The sequence below is a fragment of the Oncorhynchus masou genome, unplaced genomic scaffold (genome assembly GCF_036934945.1).
Source record: "Oncorhynchus masou masou isolate Uvic2021 unplaced genomic scaffold, UVic_Omas_1.1 unplaced_scaffold_950, whole genome shotgun sequence".
Taxonomy (NCBI): Eukaryota; Metazoa; Chordata; class Actinopteri; order Salmoniformes; family Salmonidae; genus Oncorhynchus; species Oncorhynchus masou.
Window position 1 is genome coordinate 1 of NW_027015996.1, and position 13,799 is coordinate 13,799.

A 13,799-nucleotide genomic window follows, 5' to 3' on the forward strand; every position below is an offset into this window, starting at 1 on the left:
AACAGGCTGACTGCTATAAACAGGGTGACTAACAGGCTGACTGCTATAAACAGGGTGACTAACAGGCTGACTGCTATAAACAGGATGACTAACAGGCTGACTGCTATAAACAGGGTGACTAACAGGCTGACTGCTATAAACAGGGTGACTAACAGGGACTGCTATAAACTGACTAACAGGCTGACTGCTATAAACAGGGTGACTAACAGGCTGACTGCTATAAACAGGGTGACTAACAGGCTGACTAACAGGCTGACTGCTGACCTCTATAAACAGGGTGACTAACAGGCTGACTGCTATAAACAGGGTGACTAACAGGCTGACTAACAGGCTGACTGCTATAAACAGGGTGACTAACAGGCTGACTGCTATAAACAGGGTGACTAACAGGCTGACTGTGTGACTAACAGGCTGACTGCTATAAACAGGGTGACTAACAGGCTGACTGCTATAAACAGGGTGACTAACAGGCTGACTGCTATAAACAGGGTGACTAACAGGCTGACTGCTATAAACAGGGTGACTAACAGGCTGACTGCTAACAGGCTGACTGCTATAAACAGGATGACTAACAGGCTGACTGCTAACAGGCTTGCTAACAGGCTGACTGCTAACAGGCTGACTGCTAACAGGCTGACTGCTAACAGGCTGACTGCTAACAGGCTGACTGCTACAGGCTGACTGCTAACAGGCTGACTGCTATAAACAGGGTGACTAACAGGCTGACTGCTATAAACACAGGGTGACTAACAGGCTGACTGCTATACACAGGGTGGGTGACTAACAGGCTGACTGCTATACACAGGGTGACTAACAGGCTGACTGCTATAAACAGGGTGACTAACAGGCTGACTGCTATAAACAGGGTGACTAACAGGCTGACTGCTATAAACAGGGTGACTAACAGGCTGACTGCTATAAACAGGGTGACTGTAACAGGCTGACTGCTATAAACAGGGTGACTAACAGGCTGACTGCTTTAAACAGGGTGACTAACAGGCTGACTGCTATAAACAGGGTGACTAACAGGCTGACTGCTATAAACAGGGTAACACAGAAAAAGTGAAGTGACCTCCCAGACATGGATCTCATGTACAACTCCATACATTTTATAGTACGGGACTAGAAATGCTCTTGATACATTACTGGCCCAGGACTAAAACCTTCCATTGAAAAGCGGTCCATTGAAACCCCCCTGGCTGACTCATGGAATACCTACAGAATCAACAGGAGGAGTCATAATGGGACGTGCTCACCCCCACAGTGATGTCCAGCTGTTCTTTATTAGGGAGCAGAACACACAGGGTTCTCTCCTGTTTGGTGGTGGAGACAGACATGGTGTCTGCAATAAGTATCCTCTCTGGTCACTCCTTCAGTCTAGACCCTCTTCAGTCTCTCTCTCTCCTCTCCAACGATCTCCCCACCCCTTCACTTCTTCCTTCTGGTTAGGGGGAATGTGGCATTCATTTTCTGTGTCTAAAAAGACAAATAGAGACCGAGAGACGTTTTTGAGTCATAAGAGCTTTAAAGACGTTGTAGATGTAACACCAGCCATAACATAGCAATAAGATAATATCATGGTTATAACAGTGCATAGCATGGTTATAACAGTGCATAGCATGGTTATAAACACACAAAGCATTAAACATTGGACACAGAGTAGCGCTAAAGAAAACAGATTTATTGATTTCCTTTTTCAACAGGATGACATTTTGGGCTCCTGAGTGACGCAGTGGTCTAAGGCACTGCATCTCAGTGCTAGAAGTGTCTCTACAGACCCTGGTTCGATTCCAGGCTGTATCACAACCGGCTGTGAAGGTATTCCCATAGGGCGACCCACAATTGGCCCAGCGTCGTCCGGGTTAGGCCGTCATTGTAAATAATAATTTGTTCTTAACCGACTTGCCTAGTTAAATAAAGGTTATATGAATATACATATATAAAGTGTTTGATTCCTTTCAGACATCAGTCTAACCACAAAGGCCACTTGTATTTCCATCTACTTTGTTGTTGATATTTTTTGGGATTGACTCAAAAAAGGTATTCACTCAATCAGTCTAAAAAGAAAAGGCCAATCCGCTATCCGGACGAGAATAAACAGCATGGTGAGACTGGTGCATTCCTCCTCCATTACCATTATCTGGTCAAGTCCACACGGCTGGTCCCTGCTCTCTGCTCCCTGGTCCCTGCTCTCTGGTCCCTGCTCTCTGGTCCCTGCTCTCTGGTCCCTGCTCTCTGGTCCCTGCTCTCTGGTCCCTGCTCTCTGGTCCCTGCTCTCTGGTCCCTGCTCTCTGGTCCCTGCTCTCTGGTCCCTGCTCTCTGGTCCCTGCTCTCTGGTCCCTGCTCCCTGGTCCCTGCTCTCTGGTCCCTGCTCTCTGGTCCCTGCTCTCTGGTCCCTGCTCTCTGGTCCCTGCCTGATGGAGCTATCAACTGGAACGGTCCTCAAGAGAGAGTCTTGGTGCCTGGAGCCGGTCGTGTAGTTAAAGCAGCCGGTCGTGTAGTTAAAGCAGCCGGTCGTGTAGTTAAAGCAGCCGGTCGTGTAGTTAAAGCAGCCGGCCTCAGCAGCCGGCCGTGTAGTTAAAGCAGCCGGCCTCAGCAGCCGGCCGTGTAGTTAAAGCAGCCGGCCTTAGCACCTGGATGGATGCCTAGGCCTACGTCATACTATTAAATCCCAGTCCCACTGTTCTTCTATAGCCTACACTAAACCATATCTACAGCCCCTCAATCTGCCTCCCATTCATTCATGTCAATCCCTTTTGATAAGCACACACAAATACGAAAGGAGTGAAAATTCCCAAGTGAAACCACACAGGCCCTTTCCTCCCCAGGTCTGGCCCAGAGCCGGACTCTGCAGGGCTCACATCATTAATCTGATTCATTGATTTGGCGAGATCAGGCTCTTTGTTAATCAGCAGTGGATTGTACCAGTCAGGGATTTGGGTCGGTCAGGGGCAGAGGGGCAACCCCAAAACACGGCCTTCCCAGTGATAATGTTCTGTTGCCAAGATGCTCGAGGAAAGGCAAATGAAACCTGAAAACATTTTACAGCTGTTCACAGAAAACAAGTGGCTAGTGGCTACTAAACTAACAATCCAAAAATCAACAGCTTCCTCTGTGATCCTAAAAGGGCAAGTCTCTGCTGTGGTCTGTTCTGTTCAAACATGATGAAACACGTTACCCACCTCCTGCATTTAGAAAAGTGTCTTGATGTCAAACCCACACCCGTCATGACATGTTTTTACTGTGCATCACACCTGTTATGATATTCACTCTTATTATTCCCACTAACTGACACGCCCATGGGGACATGAGATTTTGATCAGACTTCAAGTAGTATTGCTTCCATTCTGCCAGTCTAATGTACCTGAAGTATTTGAAAGAAAACACATGAGGTACTTTACTAGGTGTGTTTACGTCCTCCAAGGAGGAGGAACAATAAAAGCAGTCCTTTATAAACGTTATTGCTCTTACTCGCCTCCAAGAATTAAAGTCCAATCTGAAGGTGTGTGTGTGTGTGTGTGTGTGTGTAAGAGATAACTCCTGAGAGGTACTCTGAACAGCATGTTCAAACAAAGTCTCACACCTGCCACTCAGACGAACAGCACACAACACGCAGCAAAGCCAAACCTGAAAAGCCAGCCTTGTTCTGAGACATTTGACTGTGAAGTCATACTATCCCCAGGGCCCAGGCAAAACTCTCTACGGTCCTAGACTATACAGGAACCTGTGTTCAGGAAGCCCCCACTACTGTGTGAACATCCCTTGTTTGGAACTTCCTTGTGATTTTTTTTTGTTGCCCTTTTGCTTCTAGTTGTTTTGAATAATCATGTACTGCCTAAGCTTTTCAAAGGCCGGTTTTCATCTCTCTGTAAACCCCTGAGGAAGGTGATGTCCACAGGCCAAAACATTGGTGTGAAAACCATTCAATTGTGTGGAGCATCCAAGCATTCAAGAGAATGCTGTGTCTCAACCGATGACGGGCACAACAAACACCTAAGACAATGTCAGATAGGCTCGAAGCTACAACGTGAAAACGAGACATCTGAGAGGATCTAAAAACGATCTGCCTCTTATTCATCGGAGATGATCTTAACCACATTTTTTAAAATTAATAATCAAATAGTTTGACAACCCTCCCTGTTTGTAAGCCTTCAAATGATATCAAACTCATCCGTTTATCCTTTTCATTGTAAAAGACATGGATGTCTCATGGTAGGGCGGGGTATGCAAAATGGGTCACGTTTGAGCACCTCTATCTCCTGAATGGTTCCGGCCCTTTGACCACTTCTACCACGGGTAAACCTGTTTGGAAGGACTTTTTCAAATCTAAAAAGGAGTGTAGTCAAAAAGTGAGTGAATTGATATGGAATGACCCAGTAACAAAAGGTCTGAAAAGCCAATGACAGACACACCTTCAGAGACAGTAGATGACCATCTTACTCACGCTGCAAAACAGTGTGGCAGAGGTGAGTTGAAAAGAAAAGCCTGACTGGCGTTGAGTACAGCGTTGGTTTTACAAGCTGTCCAGGAATGCGAGTTGTGCATAAGACAGACGTGAGTTAATTCCTTAGACTAGACGGTTCAATCCTTCATCACAGTTTCTGTTGACAAAGGGAACTTTGGCCCAATGGTTTTGAATAGATGAGTACATGAAGGATGCAACGAATGGAATGTGGCGATTCCTTGCACCTGAGTCCTTGCATTCATAGCTCTGTCCATGCATTGTTGAGTGGTTACATTTCTCCAGCCCCATCCCACAGCTGTACCAAAAAAGTGGTGGTGGAATCCCAGATTTCCCCTTTAAAATGTGAAGCAGTAAGATTGGAACTGACTGGTGTCAAGAAGACTAAGTAGATACGACATATTGTGTGTCTGATAGGCTTGTCAACACACAGAAAGTATTCATACCCCTTGACTTATTGCACATTTTGTTGTGTTACAGCCTGAATTCAAAATGGATTAAATCTAATGTTTTCCCCTCACCCATCTACACACAATACCCTATAATAAAAATGAAATACAGAAATATCTCATTTAAGTCAATACTTTGTATTAGCAACTTTGGGGGCAATTACAGCCGAGTCTTTTGGGGTATGTCTCTATAAGCTTGGCACAAGTCTCTAAGAGATTTCTAAGTTAATTTCTTTGCCACATTTTTTGCAGTTTTACTTTAGTGCCTTATTGACTGATGTTGAGCACATTTAGGTTAGTATTAGAATTGTATTGTGAAGTAACTACAATGTTGTTGATCGATCTTCAGTTCTCATATCACAACCATTAAAACGGTAACTGTTTTAAATCCCCATTGGCCTCATAGTGAAATCCCTGAGCAGTTTCCTTCCTCTCCCGCAACTGAGTTAGGAAGGACATCTGCATCTTTGTAGTGATTGGGGTGTATGGATACACCATTCAAAGCGTAATTAATAACACCATACTGGGGCAGCAGGGTAGCCTAGTGGTTAGAGTGTTGGACTAGTAACTGGAAGGTTGCAAGTTCAAACCCCCGAGCTGACAAGGTACAAATCTGTCATTCTGCCCCTGAACAGGCAGTTAACCCACTAGGCCGTCATTGAAAATAAGAATTTGTTCTTAACTGACTTGCCTAGTTAAATAAAAGGTTAAAAAAAGTGATATTCAATGTCTGCTTTTTACACATCTACTAAAGAGGTGCCCTGCTTTGCGAAGCATTGGAAAACCTCCCTGGTCTTTGTGGTTGAATCTGTGCTTGAAATTCACTACTCGAGTCAGGGACTTTACAGATAATTGTATGTGTGCGTACCAAGATCATTTTAACTATAACTGAACAGTGAATGAGTCCATGCAACTTATTATGAGATTTCTTAAGCACATTTTTACTCCTGAATGTATTTAGGCAGAACAAAGGGGTTGAATACTTATTGACTCAAGACATTTCAGCTTCTCATTTTGTATTCATTTCTAAAGTTTTATACAAATACAATTTCTCTTTGACATTATGGGATATTGTGTGTTAATCAGTGACACAAAATCTAATTTGAATATGTCAGGCTGTAACACAACAAATATGTAAAATGTAAAGGGGTGTGAATACTTCCTGAAGGCTCTGTACCCCCCACCTCGTCTTATCACTTAATATCCCCATCAAGTATTAATCAGAACAGTTACAGTCAGAGCCAGTTGAAGTATGAGCCTCATCTAACACTCACAGACAAGTCTGCAGACAGGGCAGGCTGACGTGTGAAATGACCTCACTCGTCCTCCCCTCCGACATCCCCTTAGTCTAACCAGAGTGACCTCACTCGTCCTCCCCTCCGACATCCCCTTAGTCTAACCAGAGTGACCTCACTCGTCCTCCCCTCCGACATCCCCTTAGTCTAACCAGAGTGACCTCACTCGTCCTCCCCTCCGACATCCCCTTAGTCTAACCAGAGTGACCTCACTCGTCCTCCCCTCCGACATCCCCTTAGTCTAACCAGAGTGACCTCACTCGTCCTCCCCTCCGACATCCCCTTAGTCTAACCAGAGTGACCTCACTCGTCCTCCCCCTCCGACATCCCCTTAGTCTAACCAGAGTGACCTCACTCGTCCTCCCCTCCGACATCCCCTTAGTCTAACCAGAGTGACCTCACTCGTCCTCCCCTCCGACATCCCCTTAGTCTAACCAGAGTGACCTCACTCGTCCTCCCCTCCGACATCCCCTTAGTCTAACCAGAGTGACCTCACTCGTCCTCCCCTCCGACATCCCCTTAGTCTAACCAGAGTGACCTCACTCGTCCTCCCCTCCGACATCCCCTTAGTCTAACCAGAGTGATCTCCCGTCCTCCCCTCCGACATCCCCTTAGTCTAACCAGAGTGACCTCACTCGTCCTCCCCTCCGACATCCCCTTAGTCTAACCAGAGTGACCTCACTCGTCCTCCCCTCCGACATCCCCTGAGTCTAACCAGAGTGACCTCACTCGTCCTCCCCTCCGACATCCCCTTAGTCTAACCAGAGTGATCTCACTCGTCCTCCCCTCCGACATCCCCTTAGTCTAACCAGAGTGACCTCACTCGTCCTCCCCTCCGACATCCCCTTAGTCTAACCAGAGTGACCTCACTCGTCCTCCCCTCCGACATCCCCTTAGTCTAACCAGAGTGACCTCACTCGTCCTCCCCTCCGACATCCCCTTAGTCTAACCAGAGTGACCTCACTCGTCCTCCCCTCCGACATCCCCTTAGTCTAACCAGAGTGACCTCACTCGTCCTCCCCTCCGACATCCCCTTAGTCTAACCAGAGTGACCTCACTCGTCCTCCCCTCCGACATCCCCTTAGTCTAACCAGAGTGACCTCACTCGTCCTCCCCTCCGACATCCCCTTAGTCTAACCAGAGTGATCTCACTCGTCCTCCCCTCCGACATCCCCTTAGTCTAACCAGAGTGACCTCACTCGTCCTCCCCTCCGACATCCCCTTAGTCTAACCAGAGTGACCTCACTCGTCCTCCCCTCCGACATCCCCTTAGTCTAACCAGAGTGACCTCACTCGTCCTCCCCTCCGACATCCCCTTAGTCTAACCAGAGTGACCTCAGAATTGGCATCCAGACCTAGTTTCAACTACTATTTGAAATGGTATAAATAATGTAGTTTTTTGCTTTACCCTGTATGGGATGCTAGGTGGGCGGGGTTCGCACTTCACTTTTAACACTTTTCTATCAGTTCCATTGCAACAGGTTCAATCAAGCACAGCTAAATTATTTGAACGATTTAAAATAGTATTTGAAGCCATGTTTTCCTCAGACCTGGCATCACATGACAGCAGTCAGCCCAGACATCTGCAAGGCCTTAAATCCCCTTCAAGACTATTATAACCCCTTGTTCTTAGCTCGCTCTTAATGTGCAAAAACAATACTGCACCGCCAGACCGCTGCACAGCCAGACTGCTGCACTCTACATGCCATTTGCATCTCAAATGGCACCCTATTCCCTACTTAATGCACTACATTAGACCAAGGCCCATAGGGCTCTGGCCAAAATTAGTGCACGATATAGGGAATAGGGTGCCATTTGAGGTGCACTTTGGTCTACTGCACTGTAGTGTTCAAGCCCTTTAAGGTGCAAAGAGCTGCCAACGGACTGCTCTGTTGAACACTTTGAACAGTGAAGTGAACACTTCAGTGTACCGGTAGAATCTCGATGAGGGGACTGGGGAAGCACACACACAACCACCAGACCGAAACTAATCACCTCATAACCATCCAGCATTCCAATCTCAGATGAGCAAGGCATCCATTTCATGGTGCAGAGACTAGAAACCTTTGATAGAAACATTGAGAGTGATCCAACACTAAAATCTGTGGGTTTCCAAGGAATGAGAGGAACATTCAATTATTACACAAGGAGCAGAGAGAGGGTCAGAGAGAGACAGACTGAGAAAAAGAGAGAGAGTTTCAGAGTGAGGGACAGAGTTAGGGAGAGATATGTATGGAAGGCTGAGGACGTGAAAACGTGGATATTTTCTGTGGACGCTTGGGGTAACAATAATCGTTGTTTTTTTTAGAACTAATCATGCAGAAAGCAAAACAGAAATCTTGAACACTAACAGCCCTCTGTTATATAGTGTACAACACTTCTTCAGAACACAGACAACGGTTTGAAAGGAAGGTGTCATTGAAGGAACCTGGGAGTTTAGAGAAACATTTCATAAAGCATCTCCAAGTAGCCTCGGAGCAATAGAGGCTATGAGCGCACCTGCTTACAACATTATCATATTCATACATTCCTTGCTGAATGCAAATGTACATACAACCTAGTGAAAAGTGTGATGTAATTAAATTAGAGAATGATCATAATGATATCACATCGGAGCAGGTGTATGCTTATCAAAATGTATTCGATTCATAAAAATGTATTTATTAGGCGACGTTAGAGCATACTAAGTAGCCTACAAACTAAAATAGTAGCCGAAAGAATGCAATACTGTATTGAATGAATAATGGAGACGTTAAACGCATCATGAACACACATAAACAAAAACATTAACGCGGAATAGAAGAGCAACATGCTTGCTTGCATGTTATGCCAATCTCCGCCCTAAATAGTTGAAAAGTAACACTTACCGACAGATGAAACCAGCAAACACCTGAATATCTTAAATAAAATGATGTTGTTGAGGTTATCCAGACATAGAAATGAGACAAATGATCCCTAAAATAACGGAACGAAGTTTGAGAGTTCTGGAGGACAGTGAAAAAGTAACAACATTGGCGTGATGTTGAAAAACTTTCAAGATGCTCCTCCACTGAGCCAGACGCTGCAGCCTGGACTAGACCAACTGCAATGAGTCGAAGGGGTGTTTTAGCATAGATTTGAGCATAAATGTAATTTAGTATGACTATTTAGTCTTTTAACTGAGAACTATATTGTCTATATTTTGCAATTAATAGAACGAATTCGTATTTACAATGACGGCCTATATACTTGTAACAATGTACTTTCCCATACTGACATAACGTCCATGTTAATCAACTAAGTTTGATATTCAATATTAGAATCAAATCCAACTTTATTTGTCACTGTGTCGAAGTGTAGTCCTTACCGTGAAATGCTTATTTACAAGCCCTCAACCAACAGTGCAGTTCAAGAAGAGTTGAGAAAATATTTACCAAATAAACTAAAGTAAAACATAATATAAAGTAACACAATAAAATAACAATAACGAGGCTATATACAGGGAGGTACAGGTCAGTTGAGGTCATTTGTACATGTAGGTAGGGGTGAAGCGACTATGCATATTACAATTACATTTGTGTTTGGTTCAATAGGTGAGTTGAGTGTGAAACCAGGATATCCCAAAGTACACTCGCTATAATTTATTGGCCACGTTTTTATTGCATGGTAACCGGGATGATTCAGCATGATTGACAGCATGCTAATTTCATTACTCACCACTATAATATGCTAATATATCCCATCAACGTGTGAAATAAAAATTTTGGGGGACATATTTAATGAAAATTATAAATTATTCTTGATTCCAATTAATCAAATTGAAATTTAAAACAAGTCTAAAATTTGCCTCCATAATTTAAATTATATGATAATGTATTTTCTAATTTGATGTTTAAAAATTAAGGAAATTCAACCTTCCCTAAACTAAAAACACAACGTATCTCTACCATGTCCTATGAGTTAGCCTTGGTGCATTCAGTTTCAAGCCTCATTAACTGTCTGGGCTAATAATCCAGGGAATGCAACAATAATGAATGTTTGAGCCAGTCTGGCAGGGTTTACCCCAATAAGAGGCAGATTACCCAGATTAGCATTAGTTCATATGAGATTACAGCTAATTAGGTCCACAGTCCGAGACCATACTGCTGTCTCCATATCAACCTGTTGATTTCTATTGTTATCTCGTTTAGCTATTGGTTGTGATGAGATTTTCTAACAGATGCTTTAATGGTATAGGAGGGTTTCGAGGACACCGATTAAGGCTAGTCATGAACTAATAGGTAATTTCAAGGGATATTCTCCAGAGTTAGATTACATGTTTAAGCAGTTGCTACTTTCCTGACAATCATCTGACACATATATACTACATAACACCTGTCTGTGAGAAAGACATCAGCCCTCTTATCAAGCCTTAATTAGACTGTGTGAGATGTTTAACAATGTTGCAGTCTGCTGGTGGACAGGATGTGTAAAAGAGGGTTTGTCAGGCCATGGTTGGATAAACTGCCCCCAGGACTGTGATCTCTGGACAATACTGTTGACAGACTCACACCTGGTGTTGTTGTATTTTGCTTCCCTGGCCCTGTTGACCTTTTCTTCAAGTCAAGAAAAGATGGCCATCCATTGTCTACTTCCCGTCATCTTAGGGGGGAGATGAGCCTAATAACACCCCCCCTCCCCAAACCTCACCACCCCGTCACCCCTCATCTACCGCCCTCTGACCCCTACACCCCCACTCTTCTTTCTTGCAGTCAAGCTCAACCTAGTTTAGTCCCTTTAAAGGACTGTCTCATTTAGGAACACATTACATCATCCCACAATGCCCCTCTGCTCTCTGAAAGGGGGTGTCGAGAGAGGAGAGACTGGGGTAAAAGGGGAGGCGTTTGTGTAGTGAGTGAGTGTGTATGTGTGGAGAGGGAGGTCAATCGGGACTCCATTGTGTTACCATGGGCGATAACATTCCTAAAATCAGCTGGTTGCAACAGGCTTTTATGATTTACTCCAAACAGGGGCAAGGGAGCGAGGGGTAAACTAGGCTTGTAGACACTGAATAAATGGCATAGCCTACTAATAAATGTCCATTCACACATTCCTAGGATGGTTGACTGTCGTTTGTTTTTACACAACCTCAAATAATGAGGAACATTCATCCCAAATCCATCAAACATTACAACCAGAGACACTTTATTTGATGGCTGAATAAAATAGCCTAATTTGTTTTTAGCCTACTCCATTGCCATTTCATTGTCAGCCATCTTGCATGACAGTTCCATAAGGAGTTGGCATCCAGGCTAGTCCTCTTCAAGCCTAGATAACCTTTTCTGGAGATGAAATAGATTGAAAACCATACTATTGCCAATTATTTTTTCCTCTGGCAGGGAAAGGTGATTATCTTGCAGTGGAATCCACATACACTACCATCTAGTCAAACCTTTGAGTTCCTAACTTTCAACCAAATTGCATAAGTGAGCAAAAAAAGACCAACAAATATTTATAATACATGTATTTAATGGTAAAGAGTGCAATGATACAAACCATTTTCACAAAGAAATGAGAAGTTGATTTTATATCTAAAAACAATACTCATGTTAAAAAGCATAAATAATACACCCACCCATCTATGACAGCAAAACATAAATACTCTCCATGAACCAAGATATGTGCTATTCATAAGTACTGACCCTTAGCTACACCCCACCTTTACATCTGGGTCGTATTCATTTGGCACCAGGCGGAAGAAAACAGAATCAAACAGGGTTCTTCCCTACATGAACTTGTCCAATAAGCAAGGCTTTCTTTGCTTTCTGTTGGAAAACATTTTGCTACGGTGAGCCCTAATGAACACGATCCTTCTGGCTATAACAGTTGAACGAGTTTATTTAAAACCTCTTGTAATAAAATGTTCTCATGCTTTAATCAAGCAAGGCTCGTATAATGTTCCCAACACCAGGTTGGGTTTAGTGTTGTGCACGATGCTGTAATGGCAAAGTAACAGCATACAGTATAAAACCTAGCTCTGGTCCATTGCGCAACGAGTTGTCTCTTCCCCTGTTCAGGAAGGCTCAGCGCCAACAACCTGCACCGGACACCCTGGTCCAGAGCTATAGAAAACAGCAAAGCCTTATAAGTCCCAGGCTGCATTGTCCCAGTTACAATCAAATTGATTCCGTTAAGTTAGTTTGACTAGACTGGAAGCCTTTACCTTTGTAAAATGAAAAAATAACACAAATTAAAATTCTGATAGTAAAATATGTACTTAGTAAAAATGACCATCCTCAGTAGAAAATCAGTTTTTTTATACAGTTGTGGTGCAAATTAATGCAAGAGTATAATAGTTTGACTTTACGACTAATTTGTTGTTGTTGAAGAAAATGCACCTTTTAAATAAAGGTGACGACAATATGAGAAGATGAGTCAGCTCACCATTTTTAGCAGCTACATTTCCAGATCGGTATTGCAATCGTCTTAATAAATGAATGAATGGTTTGAACAAAACCATGTGAAAATATAACAACTTCATAGATAAATAACACTGAAAAGATTACAATATGAGCAGGAAAACCATCCCCCCCACCACAAGTACATTCATAAAATCAACTTGAAATCATCCTTTGAAAAATGGAAGTAGAATAATAAAAATGAGGAACATTCACTAACAAACCGATAAAAAAAAGAGCTAAAAAAAAATAAAAAATAAACACTGATATTAGAATTTTGATCTTCCATATGGAAGCAGATGCATCTATAAAACCGTACGCCTCAACCAGATACAATATTGAGAATTGGGGTTTGGATGCAGTGAGGTAATATAAGCTACACATGATAGAAATAGCATCACTAGATTGACGGTCTAGTAATTATATTCTATGTATGCTCCACGTTCTCCTCTCTTCCCCTCTCCCTCCAGCCACAGGTTTTATTTGCTAGCCTGGTCCCAGATCAGTTTGTGCAGTCTTGCCAACTTCTATGGTCATTGGATAGAGATGGGCAGAGATCTCACTTCAGCATCACTGACATGGTCTTAACTGTGTAAACTCCTTCCACCCGGTGACCTCCACAGGATACAATGCATACATTTTTTTTGGCATGTCAATGACTATAGGAGTTGACCAAAACAGTCAAAACAGATATGGGACCAGGTTATTGATTGGGAGGCCCCCATTCTCCCTCCTCCAGTCATTGATTTGATTGGGTGGCCACTCCTACTTCCTACTGAAAAAACGTCCCTCCGCTCCAGCCATTGGTTAGATTGGTAGAGTCCCCCTCCTACTGAAAGAACTTCAGGCCTGCGACCAGGAAGAACTTCTCCAGAAAGATTTCCGAGTCGAGGACGGCGATGTGTGCTGCTCGGCCAATCAGGGAGTTGGCGGTGTTGGGCAGGGCATGGATGACATCGTAACGCACCAGGTTACAGTCTCTGTTCTGGAGCACCGGCAGCAACAGGTTCTCTATCATCTCTACATATACTGATCCTGGGAGAGGGGGAGTGAGAGAGGGGGAGTGAGAGAGGGGGAGTGAGAGAGGGGGAGTGAGAGAGGGGGAGTGAGAGAGGGGGAGTGAGAGAGGGGGAGTGAGAGAGGGAGAGAGAGAGGGAGTGAGAGAGGGGGAGTGAGA

At 43.8% G+C, this 13,799-nt stretch overlaps 1 protein-coding gene across 1 annotated transcript in view; it reads right to left on the reverse strand.

Annotated features, from left to right (window-relative positions):
- Positions 1 to 11,673: 11,673 nt before the first annotated feature.
- LOC135538388 (protein FAM135A-like) overlaps positions 11,674 to 13,799 on the reverse strand; it is a 60,860-nt gene continuing 58,734 nt past the window's right edge. The window contains 1 exon segment of the mRNA XM_064964293.1: positions 11,674 to 13,657. Coding sequence (XP_064820365.1) covers positions 13,452 to 13,657 — 206 coding nt within the window. The 3' untranslated portion in view covers positions 11,674 to 13,451.